The 23,896-nt window shown below is 48.7% G+C and overlaps 1 protein-coding gene across 1 annotated transcript; it reads right to left on the reverse strand.

Annotated features, from left to right (window-relative positions):
- Positions 1–4,749: 4,749 nt before the first annotated feature.
- On the reverse strand, positions 4,750–22,596 carry LOC106722835 (zinc finger protein 436-like). The gene is made up of 5 exons (XM_025216726.1): positions 22,450–22,596; positions 21,101–21,214; positions 19,528–20,740; positions 10,247–10,299; positions 4,750–7,434 (listed from the first exon to the last, which is right to left on the reverse strand). Exons 1-5 carry the CDS (start codon positions 22,577–22,579, stop codon positions 6,428–6,430), a joined length of 2,517 nt encoding a protein of 838 aa, XP_025072511.1. The 5' UTR covers positions 22,580–22,596; the 3' UTR covers positions 4,750–6,427.
- Between the last annotated feature and the right edge of the window lie 1,300 nt (positions 22,597–23,896).

Below are 23,896 nucleotides of genomic sequence, written 5' to 3' on the forward strand. Positions count from 1 at the left end.
GATGGTTAAATCTGTCACCCTCCATGCTGCCTCTCCCCTCCATCATGGATGTATTTTCACTCCTTCCATTCACCCTATTTCAGGAAGACAAAACAGAAGCCCCATCAAGGCACGACTGTGGTCCTCCTGCCATCCCATTTCCCCAGCCTGAATTATTCTTTCCAGTTTCACACCTGAGCCAGATCCTGTTTGGAGCCAGTGAGGGCAATGGCCTCACTACTGTTGCAGTTGCTCCAATCCCTCCCAAAGGTGCATTAACAGCAAAGGAGCAGCTTCCCAAGGGTGGCAAGAGCTGAGGCTCCTGGGGCTGTTGTGTCCAGAGAATCACTGTCCTGCCTGTCTCTAGCACTTTTCCCCAGGTCTCTCTCCATTACCTGGAGTCTCTGGCTCTCAAGCTGATGTCAGCAGAGCTGAAATAAAGTTTCAGAAGCTACAGCGCAGGGAAATGAGCAACTTTACGGCTGCCCAGTGCACTAGAGTGATTTGAGGATGCTCCATGACATTGGCTGAAGCTGCTGGCTTTGCTCTGCCCTCCCTTGTCGTCTGACGTGTCCCTTGAGATGCTAAAGGAGAGGAAAACTGGGCGGATTAGAGAGAAGGGATGGGCAGGATTTTCCAGGAAGGTCAAACAGGAGGGAGCTGGGCAAGGAGGGGGAAGATGGGCATCATCAGGGATAAAGGCAGCAGCTAAGGTGAAGAAAAGGGGAACTGCACTGCCAGACAGAAGCAGAGGGGGAAACCCCAGGATAGGGAGGGGCAGGAAGTAGGGATAGGTCAATTTTGCACCACTGAGAAGCAACGCTAACTAGCCCAGGCACAGCACCCTGCAGACATGACTACCCTGCTTCTTGTCCGGCAGACATGGTGCACAGAGCTGAGCAGTATGTCTGTGTATGCTGCAGCCTGCACATTCCCTATGTATCCCTGAACATCTGGCCTTGGTTGTCTATGTACAATCTTGCATTTGTCTAAATTAAAATACACGCCTTTGGAATGGGCCCATCTGACCAAGTGATTCAGTACAACTGTCCTGGCTTCCTCATTAGGTCCCACTTCTCCAAGCTACAAAGCAGCTGGAAAGTTTGTCAGAAATGTTGGTGTGTTTCCTTCCAGGTCATTATCGAACTTGTTGAATACTACTTGGCCTAATGTTGAACCCTGTGGTATTCCACTAGAAACACTTTCATTTAATGAAGATACTCTGCAATAAGTCAAACATCTTACAAAACTTGCATCTAGGAAATTTTCTTTTTTCAGCCAAATGTATGATAATATCTAAACATCAAAACAGATGTGTCTTTAAAGACCTATGCAAATACATAATACGGACTGCCCATGTTTTCTCATTGGCTGATATACGTGAGTTCCTTGTCTTTAGAATTGGTTGTGGCTTTTACTCAGACATATTTACTGATTAAAATCAACACCAAACAACTAGACTGTGCTACAAGCATTGCTGTTTGTGCTGAGACTCGTGCAGTTTGCATGGGACAGATGGGGCGATCTCTATGTGTAAGAATGAATGAACCACAATTTGACATCAGCTGAAGAAAGACATGAAAACCTGTGTCAGAACATTTCAACCCCCCTGGAAACCCCATTGCTGACCACAGGATTGCTGTTCTCAGGCAAAAAAAAAAAAACACTTTAAAAACCAGTTTGAACAGGAAAGTGCAGACCAAGAAATCATCCACAAACTGGGTTGCATTAAATATGGTTTAAACAGGCACTATGGATTCTTATTCCATTACCTGGATTAGCTTTTATGGCCCACTTTGTTCCTATGAATTCACTGCCTGTTTGCTTTTCTTTCCTAGCACTGCCTCCCACTCTCTCCCTCCTCTTTCTCTCTCTCTGCCCCCTCCCTTTTCTTTTGTATTCCAGTGTCTCTCTCTCACCCTGTTTTCTGCACCTCCTTTCACAGCATCCGATGAGCTGAACCTGGGTTCATGAAAGCTTGTGCTCTACATATCTGCCTTATTTACTTAGTCTATAAACGTTCATATCTCCCCCGCCTTCTGACTGACTTCAGACTAACTATCTCTCTCAGCTCAGGGTATAGGGAGACATAACTATTTCATTTATTATCAAAGGGTAGTGATACAAGCTGTTACAATAAAACTGCTACCTCTGTATGATATAGTGATGTAAGTGCAGCAGAGCTTCTCTAACTTTAACCTTGCTTCATTCACAGGCAAAATTACAGTGATTTAACTCACTTCTATCAAAATTGTAGACTATAAGAGCTGATGAAAGTTCATGAGGTATGGGAGAATAGGGGAGGATCCCTTTCATCTTTTTTTTTTTTTTTAATGAGATCTCCTTTTTAAAATGTTCTTTTTTTTCTTATTGCCTTTCAGTCACAAAGGCCTTGAATAAACAAGAAAGGTTTTCAGGTACAGCTTTTGTTCTTATGACATAAACTGCCTTGCATTCATACTCAGTTATTTTAAAGTAATCTGGCATTTTATCCTAGTCTAACTAATCCACCTTGAAGCATCATGTCTCTATTGTCTATTTTGGAAGGCATTATGGCAGAATGAGGTTCATGTGGGTGCATCACTATTTTAGATTAATTATACAGCTCTGGCAGACTTCCCACTGCTATCCCACAGTGCACTGCCTCAGACATGGTTTTGCCTGTTTATCAGTGGCTCCTTTACTTCTCCAGAGTTATATTGACCAATGTCACTTCCCTTGGCTTCACTGCCACACATCCAAGGGTCTCCCAGGCCTTTTTCAGTTTCCAGAATGGTAGGGAAAATCAGTCTATGCTGTAAAAAGGTCCCGTTCTCATTGCAGGAAACAGGGCTGCATGTCTAAAGCTCCTGGCATCAGGGACTTTTCCAGACTCCCCCTCCCATGCACACGCACATTTTAACAGGGGGAAATCTTCTCCATGGGGATCAACTAGGCCTTGCAGCACCATGGAAAAATCTCTCTTCCTGTTTACGAGACCTGAATCTGGAGGGGCCAAATTATAAGCATAAGAGATCCATCCAGAGTTCCTCTATAATTTGGGAATCCCAACAATACAAAACAACCAGATCTCTGGTGTACCACCAAACTGAGCCTGCTCCACAGCTCAGTGAAACTCCACAACAGCCAGAGCTTGATCTACCAGCATCAAACAGGTGCATGCCTGACCTCTCTCCATCAGGGTGGCAAGCTTCAGATGACAACGTCTCTATGTTTCTCCATGCCAAGGCCAACTCTTGTGTTGGTGCTTGGCTGCTCCAGCCCTGGGGAGCTCTGCCCACTTTCAGATCTCCACCCTTCTCTGTACCCTATAGTCCGGCCACTGCCAGTGCTGCAGGTCTGCCCTGTCCCACCCATCAGTGCTGCTTCTGATTGAAGCCGTGGCAGGAAAATGCCTCCTAACTGTCATCACTCAGTTTTGTCCTCTGCCTACCCATATAACTACAACATTGCTGTGGCTGTATGACAACCCAACCAAAGCTATCTGGTTGTGACTGTGGAGCAGTCAGGTTTATACAAGTGACTGTGAGAATTGTGGTGCTCAGCAGCTTAACAACAAATATTGATTGCACTGTGGGGCACCTACCCAGAAGGTTGCATGATTGCTATAAAAAAGCATAGAGTTGTGTGGCCACAGTGATTTACAAGAAGAACAAAAAAAAGCAGAGACAAGGCTTAGGTTCAGTGACTATCAAATGCAAACTCAGGCAATGGAAAATGGATTCCCCTGCTAGTCCTGTGATTGCAATTACAGTGTGATCTTTTCATCCCTGCCTCCCACTAGTTCATTCACCCTGCAGATTAACTTGATGAGGCAACCACTTATTATTGCCATTTTTGTTCTAAACTCATTGCAGTGAGTATTTTTAGATTACAGGAAGGAAATAGCTTCAAAGTATTTACATGTGCGACTGTAAAAGACTTTTTTGTATTTTTTAAAGAGTTTGTAGATGAGCAAGGAAACAACAATCGCATTACAGTGAAACTGCAGTTTATTATACCAACCTGGATTTTAGGTGTAAAAGGATTAGTTCCCCAGCCCTGTGAAGCAGGCACAAATAATCTGATCACTGATTTAGTCTCCTGGTTACAGGACTTTGTAGCAAATACATGCATCCAACAGGAGAACTGCAAACCCAAGACACTTGGTATGAAACTCTACTTGGCAATACTCAGTGACCCAGTTGCCTAGTTAAACATTCTGGGTGGAATGCTATTTCCCTTTGCATGTCCAAGGGGCAGTTTTCAAGCCATGTACATGGCTGGTTTTGTCCCCCACTTTGTTTTTGACATGAACACCTGAGTACACAGACTACATGAGTACATGGCTCCATTACACATCTGGAAAAATGGGTGAAAGAAAAAGGGCTTATGGTTGCTCTGACTCCAAGAGCTGAATGGGTTGGGCACTTATCCAGGAAGCTGAAGATCTGGACTAACTCTCCCACTCTGCTGAGAGGGTATTTAAACCACCATTTCTTTGATGTCATAACATAGTACTCGACCCATAAGCTAATGATTCTCAACCAGATGAAGGGCCACCCCACAGAGGTGTGAGATACTTTTAAGGGTGCCATAGGGTGGCACACAATATTAGCACTGTTAGGTGTGCAAACACCTACACGTGACTCACAAGGTAAGCTCAGAGATTTCAAATAGGAATCCATAGTATAAAAAACATTCTGACCTGTTGTGGTCTCTCTGAGTTCTTTGCAACAGAAGAATTGCTCAATTTCTTTTCTGTAATCCAATGAAAGCTAAGAGCTGGCATTTTCTGAGGGGTGTCTTGAGTCTAATGAGGGGAGCCCTGAGTCTGAAAAAGTTGAGAACCAGTGCTTTAGACACTGGCAAGCATCTACAAGGGGCATGTGTATGTAGCTGCACATGTGCTTGGCCAGTGTACAGCCTACTGCACATGCTTACTCTATGTACACTCACTTATGTGTCTATACTGCTAGGAAAACAGGATTGCTGCCTGCATATAAGGAGTAGTTACACATCTAAAATCATGAGAAGGAAAACAGAATTCCATGCTCCGTGTCTATCAATTCATGGTAACTACAGGGTATAAAGAGCAGAATTCCAGTGTAACTACAGTTGCTAGACCCTAGGCTGCATGGTTCAAAATATACCCATATACAGACTTCTTTGGAGGTGTCACCACACCTCAGAAAGGCCCATCTTGATATTCTTGTCTCAGATAAGATTCTGAGAGTCTGAAGTCATTTGGATTCACCTTATTTCTCCTTTTTGCAAAATAAGGAAGTCAAAAGTCAACCTTCATCTCCAACACTGCCAAGGAGCCAGCTCAGGATGTCACATTCCTACTCCTGTTGAGTTTGCTCTTTCCCCTTAAGGTATTATTATTATTATTATTACCTAAGATACAACGAAGAACAAAACAGAAGCCACAGCATATTTGATAAAGGTAGTTGCATGGGAGAAGCACCAACCGTAAGCGCAGGAGCTGAACAGGCAATGCAGAGAGCTTCTCAAAAGCAGTCATCATCATCCACCAATCCATTCCACCACACAGGAATCCTGCTGTGATCTTGTGCTCTACACCACTCTGGTCCAGGAAGGCAACAATTATTATTTGCCCTAAGAAGCATCTTGGAGGCTAGGTGGCTTCTCCAGGCTTGCCTGACTGTCTGATATGTGTGGGAACTGGCAGAAGTATTATTTACTTTGCCATCACGAATGGGATGCTTAGGGTGTGGAGACATGGTAAGCTTACTGTAATTTCCCCTGAATTTTACCCTGCAGTAAATTTACTCCAAAGTAAGGAGCATACATACAAGCAGCTCTTCCAACCTGGCTGCCTGAAGTAGACACGACTGCAGCCCCTAGGTGGTGGGGAAATGGGTTTGTATTGAGCAAATAGGCTCCTGAAATTGCCAGCAGTAGTGGGTGCATGACCCATACACTAGAGCAACTTTCTCCAGAATAAATTAACTTCTGATTTCCTCAGAAATAACTTTATTGCAGAGAAGAGCATTCCCTTGGGAGAAAATGCTGTGTGTCCCACGTCTGCTTTGTTTTCTTAGGTTGCAAACAAATAACGCATTTGTCCCAGGAGAAGTCATTTTATTCCAGGAAAAGCACAATAGTCAGAAATCCATGTCCGCTGTCCTAAAAAGGTTCATGGAATAAGAAGTGCTAACAGTTTGTCTTAGGACATCACAAAATGTGTCTGAACAGTTAGCCTGTGCATCAATGGCAGAAGAGTGACAATGCATTCAACTGCTCATTGAACCCTGATTGGAAGGGTAATGTGTGTTCTTGTCAATCCCTGGATATTTCTGCTCTAGGACAAGCACAGGCACACCTTGTGCTAGGACAAATGCAACGTCTGTTCCTAGCCCTAGGAAGTCATTTGAGAATGCTCTGGAGAGGACCTGTTGTGTGCCCTCATCCTTCAGGGACTCCCCCTGACATTCCCCCCACTTCAGATATGGACTCTCTGGTGCCTAATCAGGGATGAGCTCTCGCTGAAGCTCTTCCCACAGTCCAGGCACGTGTAGGGTTTCTCCCCTGTGTGAGTCCTCTGGTGCCTGTGAAGGTGTGAGAGCCTCCCAAAGCTCTTCCCACAGTCAGGACACTTATAGGGCTTCTCCCCCGTGTGGATGCGCTGGTGGGTGATGAGGTTGGAGCTGTCGTTGAAGCTTTTGCCACAGTCGGGGCAGGTGTAGGGTTTCTCCCCTCCGTGGGTGCGCTGGTGCGAGAGGAGGTGTGAGTTCAGGCTGAAGTTCTTCCCGCACTCGGTGCAGGCATACGGCTTCTCGCCCGTGTGGACGCGCTGGTGCTTGGTGAGGTCTGAGCTCTGGCTGAAGATCTTCCCGCAGTCAGGACACTTGTAGGGCTTCTCGCCCGTGTGGGTTTTCTGGTGTATGATCAGGACTGACCTGTAGCTGAAGCTCTTTCCACACTCAGGACACTGGTAGGGCCGCTCTCCTGTGTGGATGCGCTGGTGGATGAGGAGGTTGGATTTCTGGTTGAAGCTCTTCCCACAGTCGGGGCAGCGGTAGGGTCTCTCTCGCGTGTGTGTGCGTTGGTGCGAGATGAGGTGCGAGCTCCGGCGGAAACTCTTCTCACAGTCCAGGCACTGGTAGGGCTTCTCCCCAGTGTGGATGCGCTGGTGAGTCACCAGCGCGGACCGGCAATAGAAGTTCCTCCCACAGTCACTGCATATGGTGGGCCCATCTCCACCGGGGACTCTCCCCTGGACAGGGCCATTCAGCTTCCTGAGCCCTTTGCTCTTCTGAGTGCATTTTCCCTGTTTCTCCCCTACGCAGTTTCCTTCCAGTCTCTTGGGCTTGCACTGATTTTCAGGGACCCCTTCCAACCGCACTGCCTGGGAAGCATCCCTTTCAGCAACTCTCACTTCTGCCCTGCGTAGTTCCACTTGCTCAGGTCCTTCTTGCTGAGTAATCTCCTTGTTCTCCCTCCCATCAGCTGTTGGAGCAAGGAAACAAGTGAGGCCTGAGCAGTCATTGTATCCAGTGATATTACCAAGTTGCCCACTCACCATCTACAAGAACTGGGCTATGAGTCTTACAGGATCCCATGATGCCCTGGTCTGAAGTGAGGGTTTGTCCTCTCTAACTAAGGAATGGCCCTCACTGGCTATCCTAGGGAGCTGAGTAGGGAGGCTCCACTTAATAGGTATCTGGGAGTTAATAATATCTCCATCACTGATAATCACCTCCTCTTTCATCCCCCACAAAACCTTATATCCCTCCCTGCCCCACACCATGAGAGGAAGGTCAGCAAGACTGCCAGCTTTTTGGGCAGGAACTTTCCCTCATTCTCTGGCTGTGCAGTGACCAACAGACATGAGCAACTGGTGCCACCTTAGGGAGGGCATGTGCCCCCCCAGCAACCAGTCAGTGACCGGGGGGGGGGTTCCCCCCACGGCCAATCTCACCAACCGGGAGGGGGGAGGTGGGGTCCCCTGCAGCAAAACTCACCAACCGGGAAGTAGCCGTGCTGCACCTGGAAGCGGCCATGGTGCTACATCCAGTGCTCCCACTCCCTGGCTGGCACTCACAGGGGGACACCAGCACTCCCTCCTGCCCCACCCCACCCATCACCTCAGCGGGGAGCGTGGCCGGTCAAGGGGTGCACCTGTGCTCTCAGGGGGTGCACATGCACCCCTGTGCACTCCCTAAGTGTCACCACTGCCAACAAAATGGGACCCTGATTCCTGACTGGGGCTACAAGGTGCTGCCTTAACACAAGCTATGCAGAAATACACAAGGGAAACAATGTCCACAGCCAAGAAAGGAGGTCACTAGACATCTGCCCCAGCCCAGTGCAGCAAGTGAACAGCCTCTACACATGTGGCCATAATAGATTTGCCTTTCCTCATCCCATGAGGTCTGCTCTGCCCTTACAGGTATCCAGCTGACTGACACTTCATGCCTGGTGTTGGCTCCCCTCCACCTTGTGCCCCACAGACACAGAGCAGACTGCGCAGACAGCACTTAGGCAGAACGAGGCTCCATTACCAAGGCAGCAAAGAAAATGAAGAGTGTCCTGGCAAGAGGCGTGGGTACATGGAGCATGTATCACCTGAGAGCCTCAGTTTTTGGAAGAGACATCCTCACCCAGGGGAGTAGATGAGAAAGGTCAGCCTGACACATCCAGAATCTGGGGACTTCAGGAGATCAGATCCTGAAAGCAGGGAAAGCAGAGACAAGCTCTGTATGGAAGCTGGATCAGTTGCTTCAGAGACACCATCCACTGCAGCTCCTAATTCTCTAGGCCAGGGGTGTCAAAATCAAATTGGTCTGTGGGCCACATTCCCTGCTTTGCAGGTGCTTGCAGGCCACATCCACACTGACCACAGGGCACTGGGGCTGCTAGAAGTCCATCTCTTGCCAGGGCTCTGACAGCTGGGTCAAGAAGCCCTGCCACATCTCTAGGAGGAAGGGCAGCAGGGGGTGTGTGTTGGTACAGCCAGCAACTTGGTGGTGTGGCAGGGCACTGTTGGTTCTGCCACTTCAAGACCTGAGCCAAGCAGTCAGCAGGTGCTTGATTGCGGTGGCTATTTTAGATCTTTGGCTGCCCATATACACAGAGCATTTTGCTGCTGGCAGGCAGGCAGTAACATCACCTGCCTACAAAACTGCTTGAAACATCCTGGAGGTAAGGGCAGGAGCTGTAGGGGATGGTTTGGAGGCTCCTGGTCCTGGGCATGACCTAAAACTGCACCCTGTCGGGAGTGGGTGGCCTGGTGAGGCTCTGTGGGCTGGGAGCCTCCAGGCAATGCCAGGCCAGTTACCACCCCGGTGAAAGGCAGTTCAGTCGGGGTGCCTTAATAATCCCAGCACCCACAACCCGGTGGGTTAACCCCTAGTAGGGGCCAGAAGCCGGACCCACAAGAGAGGGTGGGGCTAGAGGCTCAGAGGCCTGATGTAGAGTACCCTCAACTGGTCAATGCTGGGGCCAGGACCAGACCAGTCAAAAGGGCCAGGGGCCCACTGCAAGGGATGCCCAGAGATGAGGGCTTGGGGTTTTTGACTGGCCTTGGAGGTGAGGCCAGGGCCAGTGTGGCCAAGGGTCCCGGGGGGATCACACCTGAGAGGAGAAATAGTTTCAGGAAGCTAAGCAGCCCTGAATGAGGGTGGGGTAGGCTGCCTGAGTGGAGGGATCCAGCTGGGGTCTGAACTGGAGGATTTTGGGGCCCAATGTGGGGCTGGTGAAATTAACATCAGTGGATGCCATCAGTGAGGCTTGGGCTGTGGTGTAGGGGAGAAACAGAGCCACAGATAGCGCCCCCTGGCATCAGGGCAAGAAATGGGCAGCCTCCCGCCTAATTAAGATCATTAATTAGATAACATGGCATGGCAGGCGAGAAGGCAGGCAGTTGGCTCAGAAACAGGTGGGCAGGCCAAAGGCAAGTTGCCCCTGAGAAGGCCCCCTGCTACAGGGGGTTAACATGGATTTTCATCCTCTTCTCAGTCTCATGCTGCTGTGGGAGGAAGCGGCAGTGTGGCTCTTACTGCGTCTGTTGTTGCTCCACCCTTTAGCCGAGTGCTGTCAGCAAAGGGAAACATTAAATTTAATGGCAGTAGCAATTGGCGCCATGCTGAGGCATCTCCCTGCAGTGGTGTGAGGCTGCAAAGGGCATGTGAACCCCATGAGCTGGCAACTTTGGCCCCCACTCCTCCATTCTGGCCTTGGGAGAAGACGGCAGCTAGATGACCCACCTCGGTGGGCTGTATACTTGAGACTTCCTGCTCTAGGGGATGGGAATCCTTACCCAGCGAGGCCATAGTCTCATGGTTCTCCTGCATCTTGTTCCCACAGAGGGCTCTTTGATGGGGGTCCAGCAGAGATCACTGCCCTTTAGGGAAACATGCAGCCACCTTGTCAAAGGCCACCAGCTCCACCGCAGCTACACCCTCTCTCCATTCTTTGGGAGGCTGGGACCATCTGGGGTGAAACATGGATTTTATTCTGCCACCTGTCAAATCAAGAAAGGCAATTAAGGTGGTTCCAGAAGAGGCTTCTGCCTATTTCACAACCTAGCTTCCCCCAAGCTCTTTCCCAACAGATACAAGCTCTGGGCTCTGCTGTGCTGCTGAAATACTTGAGGCAAGATATTCAGAAACAAAAGCCTAGGGCTAGGTTCTCACATCTGTGTTCAGGTGTTTCAGCTGATGGCCTGTATGTCAAGACTGTTACGTGTGCAACTTCAGGCCAAAATTCTGAGTGCTCAGAACTATGCATAATCAGCCCATGAATAAGTGGGCCAAAAATAATAGACTTGGATATTGATTTAGGAGCCCAATTTTAGTGCCTGGTATAGGAAGCCTAACATGGTCACTGATTACAGATGATCACCAGCACATCCCAATTCACTAAAGCAGTGGTTCATAATCTTTTTAGACTCTCAGCACCCCTCCATCACTTTACTGAATTTAGCAGCACTCTGGGGCTGTAGGCAAAGGAAGCCCCTCCTTTTCCCCATGCAAGGGAGACATACCCGACCAGATTTTCATTCATAGTTCTTGCCAGCAAACTTCTAGTTCCATTACTATGTGCAGACATCTCCTCAAAGTTCCCAAATGAATTTTTGAGCTCAAGAGAACTTAGGTCTCTCCCTAACACCTGCTTACTCCTTGTTTTGCAGTTAAACGAGTCACTTTTCATAGTGCTGTATGCTTTTTATTCTGCTGCAGCACTTCACCAGCCTCTTAGAGGCTTATTGTATGTACCCAAAAGGGAGTTGGAAATAAGGCCTGATTATAAGTTGCAGTAGCAAACCTAGTATCAGAGCAGCCTAAAGATTGCCCAGCTTCAAAGCAAGGAGAATAAAAAAGGAACAAGGAGTTCTCCCACCACTGAAAACACATGGGCATATTGCTGCATTTATTGGGTCTGAGATTGGAGTGATGATTCTTACTTTGCTTTAGAGTCCTGGAGTGTAAAACTCACATCAGCAGCACCTGCCTCACAACAGCCTTGATGTCCAGCAAGGCTGCAACAGCACAACCCCTCCTGCCTCAGTTGCTTCTTGGTCTGGCCCTCCCAGAATCTCCCAGAAATGGGCGCAGCAGGGCAGCGCCAGCCAGGAGCAGCACAGTGACACTAAAAGGATCTCACACCACCCCAGGGTGCTGAGGCACCCAAGTTGAACAGCACTGCACTACACTACACTATTTTCCCAGTCCTTCCAGTATTAGCAGTTAAAATGAAGCCAGTGGCACCCTATGCCTTCCCACAGGCAACCATGTGCATTAGGGTTTGCAGAACAGTTTGCTAAGTTAGTAAATCTTATTGAATGAAAATGTCAGCATATATGTAGGTTGGAGGCTAATTCAACCCTTATAATACATCTATATCAAAACAAATATTTCCCAGACAACAGCGAGAGGAGTGTCTGACCTAGGAATTCTCCCTCGGTCAAATGTTAGCATCCTAAACCAAATTCTGAAGGCATCTGAAGTCTTAGAAAAAAAATTGTAATTGCCTGTAGAAGGTAACATGATTTTCACATCCCCTTCTTAAGTACTGGCTCAGTGGTGTTTCCACAAACTTTCCACATCAGACCTGGCACTGTCGAACCTGCATGTGCGTATAGGAACTGCCAGACTGGGTCAGACCGGCGCTGCCTCCACTGTCGTCCCGTATGTCAGGGAAACGGAGGAAGGCTTGGTAGATGGACCTTGTGTCACTGGCACAGACTGTCAGTGTCACAGTCAGCTTCAGCTGCAATGAAAGAGAAGTGACTTTGGAGAGTCCCACAATGCTGTCCCCATCCCAACAGCAGTGTGGAGACTGGACAGAGACAGGGATTAGTTTTTCCTCTCTCTGCTCTTTGCCTTGGGCATGGGATAGTGACTCTGCCCAAGGAGACTGCAGGGAAAGGGGCTGGGCTGGGCTGGGCTGGGCTGGAGCCTGCCACCTCCCTGCCCACTGACTGCTCCTGCTGCCTCATTGCAGTGTCCTTTTCTTCTTCCGCCAACCCCTCACCACTGGATGCAATACTTAGTGAGTCTCACTCCCAGGGGGATAGCTAGGTCAGCTCCTGCCAGCACTCCCAGAAGCAAGAGCCCGTATGTGTGCCAGTGAGGGCACCAGCTCTGGGGCTTGCAGACCCTGGGGAGTGGTGATGGGTGCAAAGGGGCAGTGGGTGCAGAGCCCCTGTGCTGCTTATGCTAGCACTTTCCCTAGGTCTCTTTCCATTACCTGGAGTCCCCGGCTCAGGAGTTGGTGCTGGCAGAGCCCGGGTGGATCCTGCCACTGGGGGACTGGGCTGCAATGCAAGTCTCTCCCCACGGTGGGAGCAGCAGCTGCTCACAATGGAGGCAGCAGCAACAACAGCAGCGTTTGACCCAGGAAGTTCTGCCTCCCCTTTGCTGAGCAAAAAGTCAGGGAGGGGGAGAGAGCCGCCTCCTTCCCTCAGCCCTGGCAGGGCCCTCTGGCGGACACAGGCAATGAAAGTGGCTCCTCGTCCGCCCTCGGATCAAAAGGGTGGCTCGTGCTGCGCTGCTCAATGTTGCTCCCAGCACAGGTTGCTGCTTGGCTGCCCTCACGCCCTTGCTGGGGTGACTTGGAAATGCAGTGGCCCTTGCTGCGGCTGCTGCCCTCACCCTGCTGCACTGGGCCCAGACCTGCTCTCTCGGGGCAGGAGGGAGGCAGAGGGTGGGGACCAAGAGCTTCTTAATGTCTTCTGCCCAAAGGCTATCTAATGCAACATGCACAAGCAGTCCCAGAGCCCAGGGCTCCCTCCCAGGACAGCACCTTCCTTGCTGGGATACAGAGTGAATGAGTCTCTCCTTATGCTCTTTTCTGGCCCCATGACTTTTGCATTCTGTAGTAATTGGACAATTATAGGGTTAAATTGCTAGTCTTTACTGTAGGATGGAGCTTGAGAGCTAGGATTCTGTTGTTCCTGAATTACTTGTACTTTCCCAGTTTTTGGTTTGTTGTTCCGGAATAAAACAGTCTTATTATTCGGGCCTGGAGAAAAGTAAATCTCAGTATTCCTTTCAAAGTAAGGGACTTAACAGTCGCAATGAGGATGGGATTTCTAACTATGTCTTCCTATGGGAAAACGGCAGAATTTATCCCAGACGTTGAGGATTGGCAGTAATATATTGAGAAATTGGGCCATTATTTTCAATCTAATGAAATCACTGATGGGGACAAACAGGACGGCGATATTTCTCAGTGCTTGTGGCAGCAAAACATATTCCCTCTTAAGAAGTTTGTTGCAACCTCAAAAGCCAGGAGATAAAAGTTTGGCGGAGCTGCAAAAGATCTTATCTGAACATTATACTCCAAAGCCAAACACTATCGTAGAACGCTTCAAATTCCATAACAGACGGAGGAAGGCAGGTGAATCGATCTTAGAGTACATTGCTGAGCTCAAAAAGATAACTGAACACTGCTTTTTTGGGAATATCCTAGAGGATATGTTGAGAGAGAGATTTGGTTTGGAGTGGGTGATGTAAAAATCCAAAAACAATTACTTGCAGATGGGGACCTGACCTGGGACAAAGCTGTAAAGGTGGCCACTGCCATGAAAGCAGCAGTGAAAAATTTACAGGATTTACATCTCAACAATTAAGAAACTCAGCATGAGCCAATAAACCAATTGCAAAGCTCTCAACAAAGGTTTAGAGGCCTGGAAAGTTGTTTTCATTGTGGAGGCATGCATTCAGCCTCAGTTTGCAGACACAAAATATCCCAGTGCCATAAATGCAGAAAGATGGGACACTTAGCAAAAAAATGCAAAGGGGGCCATCTGGCTGCACAATAAGGTCAGGCCAAATTAAAAAGAAGAAAGCAAAAAGCTTATCACATACAGGAGGAAGAGGGAGAAGAGGCAGATGAAGAGGTCCACACTGTATGTCGTGTAATGGAAGATAAAGTAGGACCTTATCGAGTAACTGTACAGCTAAATGATCTGTAATTAATGAAGAGACTTCTCAACAGTGTAAAGCAGGCCTGAATCCACTGGGAAAGACAAGAGCAAAACTAAAGACTTACACTGGGGAAAACATCCCAGTAATAGGATCAGTAAGTGTCCCTGTTACCTATAAAGGACAACAGAAAACCTTAAAGGCCTTAGTAATAAAAGGAGAGAGGCCAAACTTGTTCGGTAGGACATGGCTGGAAGAACTCAGACTAGGCTGGGAAGAAATATGTAAATTAGACTTACAGAAAATGCCCACCCTAAAAGAAATCCTGGGGGCCTACCCTGCAGTATTCCAAGAGGGGTTAGGTACATTGAAGGGAATAAAGGCTAGGCTTTATACCCAGGAGGGCAGCCAGCCAAAGTGTTTCAAAGCCAGGCCAGTTCCATATGTGCTCAGAGAGAGAACTGAAACAGAATCGGCTAGACTGGAACTAGAAGGCATCATCTCCCCTGTGCAGTTTGCTGAATGGGCAACACCCATTGTACTAATGAAGTCTTCTCAGATCAAAATGTGGACTAGGCAGGATCCTGTCCTGTCTGGGGCAATGCGGTACACCTTACAGGGCTGACCAAGACAAAATCCAGGAGGAGCACTTCAGCCCTTTTGGACCAGGAGTACCAAACTGAGCATAGAGGATGGCTGTGTTTTGTGGGGCATGCAGCGGTAGTCTCCCCTCAAGGACGACAGAAAGTGCTGGCAAAACAACATGAGGCCCATCCTGGAATTTCCCAAATGAAAGCCCTGGCTCGCAGCTATGTGGGGTGGTCATGCCTAGATGAAGATCTGAAAAGGTCAAGCACTGCCCCCCCCATGTCAAGCACTGCCCCCCATGTCAAGTACATCAATAGCCTCCCGCAACAAGCACCCTTACATCCTTGGGAATGGCCAGGATAGCCTTGATTTCGTCTGCACATAGACTATGCCAGCCCTTATTTAGGAAAAATGTTTTTGATCATAATAGATGCTCATTCAAAATGGGTGGAAGTGCACCCCATGAACTCAACAACCTCAGAAGCAACCTGTGATAAGCTTCGACAGACTTTTGCCACACATGGATTGCCTGTGGTATTGGTTACAGATAATGTCCCAAATTTCACTAGTCGTGTATTTAAGGAGTTTCTTAGTAAAAATAGAATTAAGTACATTCAAACATCATCATACCACCCAGCTTCGAATGGTCTTGCAGAGAGAGCCATGAGGAGCTTCAAAGAAGGGATGAGAAAAATGACCGTAGGAAGTTTGGAGACAAAATTGGCTCGATTCCTTTTAAAATATCAAGTCACACCTCAAACTACCACAGACATGAGCCCTGCCCAGCTATTAATGGGAAGGAGGATCAGGACTCATTTGGATTTACTGTATCCCAATATGGAGGAAGAAGTGTGGAAAAAACTGACCCTTCAAAAACACAACCATGACTATTACGTTAAAAAGAGAGTTTTGGGGGTGCCTGATCCTGTCTACACAATAAATTTCAGTACCTGCCAACCTACTTGGGTTCCAGGCAGGATCCAAGAACAAACAGGACCCGTATCTTTTAAAATTAGTCAGTGATGGCCAAATGGTGAGACGACATCAGGACCACATCCGCTTACAAACCAACCTACCTGAGGGACCGGAGCCATTACCTGAGAAGGATGGGTTTTCGGAGGACCCAGAATTGGGTAGAATGACTGAAAATTCTGAGCCCAGTAATTTGGAAATATCCACAGAGTCCTAGTCCGGAGAGCAGAGATGCTGGAGACAGACACATAGTCTCTCTCTCCTAGTCTGGAGGGCCGTTATCCAGCCAGAGAATGGAGAGCTCCTAGTTATTTGAAAGTTTATGTCCAGGTTGTAAATTAAGAGGGGAGGAATGTAGTAACTGGGCAATTATAGGGCTAAATTGCTAGTCCTTATTATTATGGGATGGAGCTTGAGAGCTAGAGCTCTGCCCTATGTTGTTTCTGAATTAATTCTACTTTCCCAGGTTTTGGTTTTGTTGTTCTGGAATAAAACAGCCTGTTGTTCAGGCCTGGAGAAAAGTAAGTCTCAGTATTCCTTTCAAAGTAAGGAACTTCACACATTCCTTGTGGGGTGAGAGTCCCCACTTCATCAGGAAGGATAGTGAGTGTTATCTTAGCCCACAGTGCAGTGTTTAGAGCACTCAGTGGGGAGGTGGAAGATGTAGTTTTTAAACCTCTTTAGGCTGAGATGATCTTAAAATCCAGGTTAATGGCTTGCTTCTTGGTCTCTTGAAGGCTCAGATCAAGTGCAGCCATTGCATACCCAGGGGAAATACCGTGATCACCACAGTGGCTTCCTAGTCGCACTCCGGAAAGACTGCTTTGCTGGTATGGGATAGTACCTGCAGAGGTGATGCACAGTTAACCTTGGCTTTATGCCCACTTTATGAAAATGGGGGACTCCTCCCTAGCTTGCTCCTGGGGCCTTATGGCTAAGGGCAAACAAAACTCGGGGCATCCAAACCCCAAGCCTCCGGGCTTGGGCCTGCAAGAAGGATGCTCGACAAAGGTTTTGGGAACATCTGAAGCCCCAGATGGGGGTGGAGGATGTTTGCTGGTAGCAGGGCCACTTATGGTTCTGCACTGACTCATGGATTTGGAATGGATTTGGCTGGGAATACAGAAAAATTAAATTAAAAAAATGGTCTGCTGAGTAATGCTCTGTACACTAAGCCACTATGCAAAAGCTGGGCATTGGCATCACCCTTGACTTTGGCACCTGTAGCTGGGCAGTAGTTTGGGGCTCTGGATCTCAGCAGCACTGAACTCAAGGAGGGAGGGACCATAGACTGAGACAGAGATGGGTGTTTCCACACACACTCGCCTCTTCAGCTTTCCCTATTGGCTGGCTGGCTTCAGCCACCTCTGTGTTTGGCATGCCAGGTGTTGTGAATCCTAGTCCATGGCACCTCAAGTGTCACCAATCACTCTTCAGGGGAGCTAGGTACTTTCCCTGGCATCTAATACCAGTGGGAAGGAGGAGCAGCACCAGACCTAAACCCTCAATTTTAGGATCCAAGCCCAAGTGACTTGCCCAACATCACACAAAAACTGAAACTGAGGAAAAACTGAGGTTGGGAGCTAGATGGGAGCACCTAGAATCTGCAGCTCCCCATTCCATCAGCAAGTACCCTAATAATGAGTCTCCTGGGCTAGCAGGCGGAAGTGCCCTCCTTCTTCTCCATTTTGTGTGTACATAGAGTTATTATGCCTTCCTCAAGGAGCGGTGTAAGAGCTAAAAACTAAATTAGCTGCATATATACTACTTGCCCAACTGAAGGTGGAGTGGGACTTGTGCCACAGTGGTCAAGATCAGGGACCCATTATGTCAGGTCCTCCCAGAAGCACCAGGCTATCTTTTTTCTTTCTTGCCTTAGGAGTTTTGAAAGCCAGCTGCATGGCTTGTTCTCTCCCCAGGGCTGAACAATCCAGCTCAAAAGCAGTTTGTACAGAGAACTAAATTCTCCAAATAAGATCTGCCCTCTTGTCCCCTCCAGATAAAGGACTCTGAGACAAACTCTGATCCATTTTATTCCTCTCCATTCAAAGGAAGAAAAGCACAAATAAACCATTGTGCTACCTCTGTGCCGAGAGCTGAGGTCAAGACATTGCCTTTTGAATCTAAACCTCACTGCTACTGAACACATCAGTTTTATTAACTAAGACACTGTCAGTAATAAACCAAAAGTCACAGCTGATGAAATAACAATAGCCTTAGGTAGGCTGTATCAAACATCTTTTCTGTGTGTAAAGGTTCTTCCACTGGCCCTGTAATTGCTCTGCCTGAGCACCTTTCAGGGATGCAAAGAACAGCACAACTAACATCAGTCACATAGGGCCAGACCCTACTCCACATCTTAGGTGCTCAAGTGTGGTCCTATTCTACTTGACTTGTTACAGAAAAAAACAGTAATGCATCTATTTTTGCAATGTGCCATCATCTTCACTGTGAGACTAAGTCACAAAATGCTTTTCAGGGACTCAAGCAAGGTGGAACAGGATTGCACTTGGGTGCCTGAGAGGTAGAGTAAGACCTGGGCCAAAGGGTTTGTTTTCATCCTCTCCATAGGCAGAAAAGTGCATGCAGTGTGGTGTCTTCTGTTTCTCTCAATAGACACATTATACACTATGCAATAGGGCAGAGAAGGCCAGATCAGAGATACATGTCTCATAGTTGGTGTGATGAGGAAGGTGATGCTTAGCTCCCAGGGGAGCTCCTTTCATACCTTAGACTGGCCTATAAGAAGGCTTTGTTCCCTCCCTAGATGTATGCTTTCTTTATTACATAGACTTCCACTGTGCCAGAGGAACAAAAGAGGGATATCACAGTCTTCATCCCAGAATTTTAGTAGGCATATAGATATCCTGAGCCCAGCTCATACTAGAAGAGGTTTAAGATAAGGCCCAAGAACCTGATCTTAATCTGATTTGTCTGGTGGAAGCCAGCCTAGAGAGCAGGGGACAGACCGAATGCAGAAAGATAAACTGCTTCACTCAGGAGACAAAGGACAGCATTCTGTTTTGGTTGGAGTTTCCTAAGAACAACGGCCTTGCATCTGGATACATCACATTGCTGGAGTCCAGGAGAAATGGGGTACAGTGGTACCAAGACCCCAAGAACAGAAGAAGACCAAAAATCAGATCACACTATTTCCTGTTTCCAAAATTGGAAGTAGCACCCCCCAAAAAAGGAGGTACCAAGCCTTCAAATTTCTTTCACAAGCCCTGACTATCAGGTAATAAAGGCAAGAGGAACTGAGGGCAGATCGTGGCCTGCTGTGATGAGACAGACTGTCTCATCACAAGATTCCTGGATGCCATTATAGGAGAGGCTATCGGTCTACTATCAGCAAAGAACCCAGGAGCACCCTGTGGCCCTGGGTAAATATAACTTATATGCAGGGGCTGAGCTGGCAACATCTGGGGCTTCTTGAGAAGCAACGACAAAGCTCATTGTGGTGTGGGAATGGGCTCTGTCTCCTGTTCTGCAGAACTCTGTTCCAGGGAGGTGATCTCCTCCTCCACTCATGCACCTGCTGCAGGTCCCCATGAGGGGACTGTGCTGGCTCTTCCTGACTGCCTGGGGAACCAGCAAAGTGACTGTTTACTTCACCCACTTGCCATCAGGACACTTGTGGGGTTTCACTCCTGCATGGGTCCTCTGATGTGAGATGAGGTGCGGGCTCTGTGTGAAGCCTCTCCCACACTCAGGACACTTGTAGGGCCTCTCCCCCGTGTGGATGCGCTGGTGGGAAATCAGGTGTGAGTTCTGGCTGAAGCCCTTCCCGCAGTCAGGGCATGGGTAGGGCTTCTCCCCCGTGTGGATGCGTTGATGGATAACCAGGTCTGAGCGGCAGCGGAAGTGCTTCCCGCACTCAGGGCACTGGTAGGGCTTCTCGCCTGTGTGGATGCGCTGGTGCTTGTTGTAGTGCGAGCGGTCACCAAAGCACTTGCCACAGCTTGGGCAGGCATGGGGCCGCTCACCTGTGTGGATACGTTGGCGTGTATTGAAGTGGGATTTGTCGCTGAAGCCCTTCCTGCAGTCTGGGCACTTGTAGGGCCTTTCCCCGGTGTGCGTGCGCTGGTGTAGGAGGAGGTAGGAGTGCCGCCCGAAGCTTTTCCCACAGGTGGGGCATCGGTACGGCTTCTCCCCCGTGTGTGAACGCTGGTGGGTGATGAAGTGTGAGCGGTCACCAAAGCGCTTTCCGCAGGTGGGGCAGGCGTATGGCTTCTCACCCGTGTGGATGCGCTGGTGGATCGCCAGGTGGGAGCTTTGGCCAAAGTTCTTCCCACAGTCAGGGCAGGTGTAGGGCCTCTCCCCTGTGTGGACATGCTGGTGGGAGAGGAAGTGGTGGCTCTGCGTGAAGCCAATCCCGCATTCACCGCACTTGTAGGGTTTCTGCCCCAGGTGGATTCTCTGGTGAAGGTTGAGAGCTGAGCCTTTGCTGAAGCTCTTCCCACAGTCCAGGCACTTGTTGGTCCTCTCCCCCATGTCAGGGCTTGGGTGAAGATGAAGGGTGGCCCTACAGTGAAAGCTTCCCCATGGGTCACTGCCGGTGTCAGCTCTATCCCCAGTGGGTAGTCTTTTCGGAGGAGTCTTTCTGATTTTTTTGACTCTGCTCTTGTGAGGGGATTCACTCCTTTTCTCCAGCTGGTTTTCCTGCTGTCTTCCTGCCCTAGCCTGACTCTCACAGTCTCCTCCGAGCTCCAGGCTCTGCGAAACAGCCCCTTTGTTCCTTCCTGGTGCTTCTCCATGCAGTGCTACATGCTCAGAGTCTTCTTGCTGGGGATCCTCCTCGCTCTCACTCATCAGATCATCACCTGCGGGGACACGGAGAGAATCCAGGCATGAGTCATGCCCTGCTCTTCAGGAAGGGGGAACCTCAGTGGTGGGAGGCGGCAGGGATGAACCAAGCAAAACTATTGCTGGGGGATGTAAAAATAAGTAGCAAAATACCCCTCCGACCTTTTTCCACAGGGCAGGGAGGAGTGGATGGATTCTGCCTCCTCTGGTAGCAGGTGAGGGGACAGGGCGGGGGGGGGGGGGGGGGGGGGGGGAGACTCCTGGGTGGGGGGGGGGGGGAGTGGGGGGGGGGGGGGGGGGGTGGCGGTGACTGAAAACCCACATGTGACATGAAGTTATAAAACGCAGCCTCCTCATCAGCTCAGCTGATTCTTCACCTGGGCTGGAGTCTCCTGGGATCTCCCTTTCCTTGTAGTTCTGCCAGGCCTGGACCCACAGCTCCTCCCCTTGCTCCAGTCGGGAGATCAGGCTGGGCTTGGAAATCAGAAATCCTGCTTGGGGGAAAGGAAACAAGTGAGAGTCTTGTTCACTGAGTCTGGGGTTGTTACTGCATCTAGAATCAGAGTAGCCTATCCAGACAGGCTCCTTTCTGGTCCTGACCTGAGCTGTAAGTCCTCCACAATCCCATGATGCACTGAACTGGAGCAAGAATTCATCCATGCCGCCCATGGATGGGCCCTCACATGTTCTCCAGGGCTTGAGTAGAGTTGTTTTACTCTCTCCTGGCCTGGGGTATAACAATGTCTCTATTGCTGACACTCACCCCCCGCACACATCCCTATGTTCCCCGTCTGCCACATGTCAATGCAGGAAGGTATCGCTGAGAGTGTGACTATCACTGCGAGTTGGGTGGGATCTCCCCCTGCCCCTGTGTCTGTGCAGCACCTGGCACAATGGGGTCTTGACTCCTGTCTGTGGCCTTGAATGGTTTAATTAACACAAGCTGTGCAAAAATAAACAGAAGAAATGTTGCCCCCCACCACCTCCACCCTGCAAAGGAGACCCCCTGACCCCAAGCCAGCACAGACAGCAAAGAGCCTGCACTGGTGGTGCCACAACAGATTAGCACTAGGGTCACATTTCTGTGGTGGCCCATAGCCTGCCAGCCCTTCCCTAGCACACCTGCCTTCCTTCTTTTCTCCTACTCTAGACATATACCTCACTAAATGCTCCCAGACCACAAACCACTTCATAACCCCCCACTCAGCCCCCAAGCCCCTCATTACGAGGAACACAGAGGTCTCCCTTGTCCAGGAGGAACAATACGTTGGCACCATAGCTCACCCAGAAGGCTCTACCTGTAACCATCCCAGCCCCATGACTGCTATATGACAGAAAGGTCAGGGACCCCTGGGGGCTCTCAGTAATACATCTTGCTGAGATGTATCACAGGTAAGATTGAAAAGAAATGAATGTAGACATCAGCCCCCTGTTTTGGCTCATGACACACTTGCCATCCCTGACAGCAGAGAGTTAGGAGACCCCCAGGGATGGAGCCTGCCCTGGGAAAGAGAAGGGACGAGGAGGACCATAGGAAGGGCAGGACCATCATTAATGCCCTGAATGTCCTGCTCCCTGGGAGGGATGTCTCACACACAATCAGAGAATTTGGGGTTGGATCTCCCTGAAATCTGAGTGACCATGAAAGCTCCGTCAGCAAAATCCAAGCCCAGGCGCTTCAGAGACCCTCACAGCCTCTAATACCCGAGAAGACAGGAACCCTTACCCAGCGAGGCCACCGTTGCATAGTTCTCCAGCATCACCTCCTTGTAGAGGGCTGTCTGAGCAGGGTCCAGCAGAGCCCACTGCTCTTTGGTGAAATACACAGCCAGCATTTCAAACGTGACTGGCTCCATAGCAGCCGTTTCCCTGAGTTTACCAGGATGATTTGAAGTGAGATGAAGATGTTGTTCAGCACGCTGTCAGGCCATGGTGGGCCAGGGGGAAGCTCCAGAAGTGATATCAATCCACTTCACACCTGGCTTCTCCACACTCCTTTCCTGTAGGCAGAAATTCAAGGTTTTACTGTGCTGCGAAAATTTTGAAAATGCTTGAGCCAGTATTTTCAAAACATGTAACCTGAAGTTAAGCACCCCTGTCCATATCCAGTTACTTCAGTTAGTGATAAATCTAAAAAATGCTGGGCATGCAAAAATGGGGATCTACTTTAAATGCCCAAAAGTTTTGATAGCCAGCTACCTTATTGAGGTTTTGAATATGGATTTAGGCAACAGACTTTAGGCTTATAGCTATAAAAAGCCCAGACATCATCAATTTATTATAGCCAGACCTAGCCCCTTCTAGAATACAGCATTTTGATGCCTTCTCGGTGACAGAGATGAAGTGAAATCAATGGGATCACTGACATGCTTTTCAGCAAGCATGTGTCACTGTGTAGCACCGGATCCTGTGGGAGTGAATGAATTTCATCTCCTAGAAAAGAGCAGTGTGTGTGCAGACAATGGAGGGTAATCCAACCCTGATAACTACATCAAAATACAGTTTCCCAGATGGGAGTGCACCTGACCTGATAAAATCCTCTCTCTATCAAATGAAAAACTTCCAGCCCAAATGCTTAAAGACTCTAAAAATAATTCCACCTGCCCACCAAATTCTATCATTGCAATTTTTTCTCATAGACAGTTCCTGCCAAGTGCCCAAACTCTTCACAAAATAGCTTTTGCTCAGAGTCTCTATAATACCTTCAGCTCTGGGTGGAGACTTCAGCCCTGGGATGGACATAGAAAAGCCACCCTGAAGGCTGGAATCATTATTTTTAATAAAAGCTGCTATTCTCAAGCAAGCTTTTGATTCCAGCAGCTTGTGATTTCAAAAAGACACCAAGTTTTCCCAGCCCAGGCAACACTGGCTACCTTCATATGTATGTTAATAGGGCTATTCAGACTATGTAAAGTTAAAGACTTCTTTGTTTCTTTTTTCCAGCAAGAAGCCTTAGTTTGCAACCAATGATTTGCTATTTCTCTCACAAGGAACACATATACTTCACGTAGAAGCACATGCCTATAACTGGGCTCCCAACACTACATACTTTATTTTTTCTCTTTTTAATTATAAATGTTAATACCAGATTCCCCCTGGCTAGTGTCACTGAAGATATGCTCACTCTTTGACTAGTTCATTACTCACATCTATGACAATTTTCTAGAGAATTG

This window comes from Alligator sinensis, unplaced genomic scaffold (genome assembly GCF_000455745.1).
Source record: "Alligator sinensis unplaced genomic scaffold, ASM45574v1 scaffold1391_1, whole genome shotgun sequence".
Lineage (NCBI taxonomy): Eukaryota > Metazoa > Chordata > Crocodylia > Alligatoridae > Alligator > Alligator sinensis.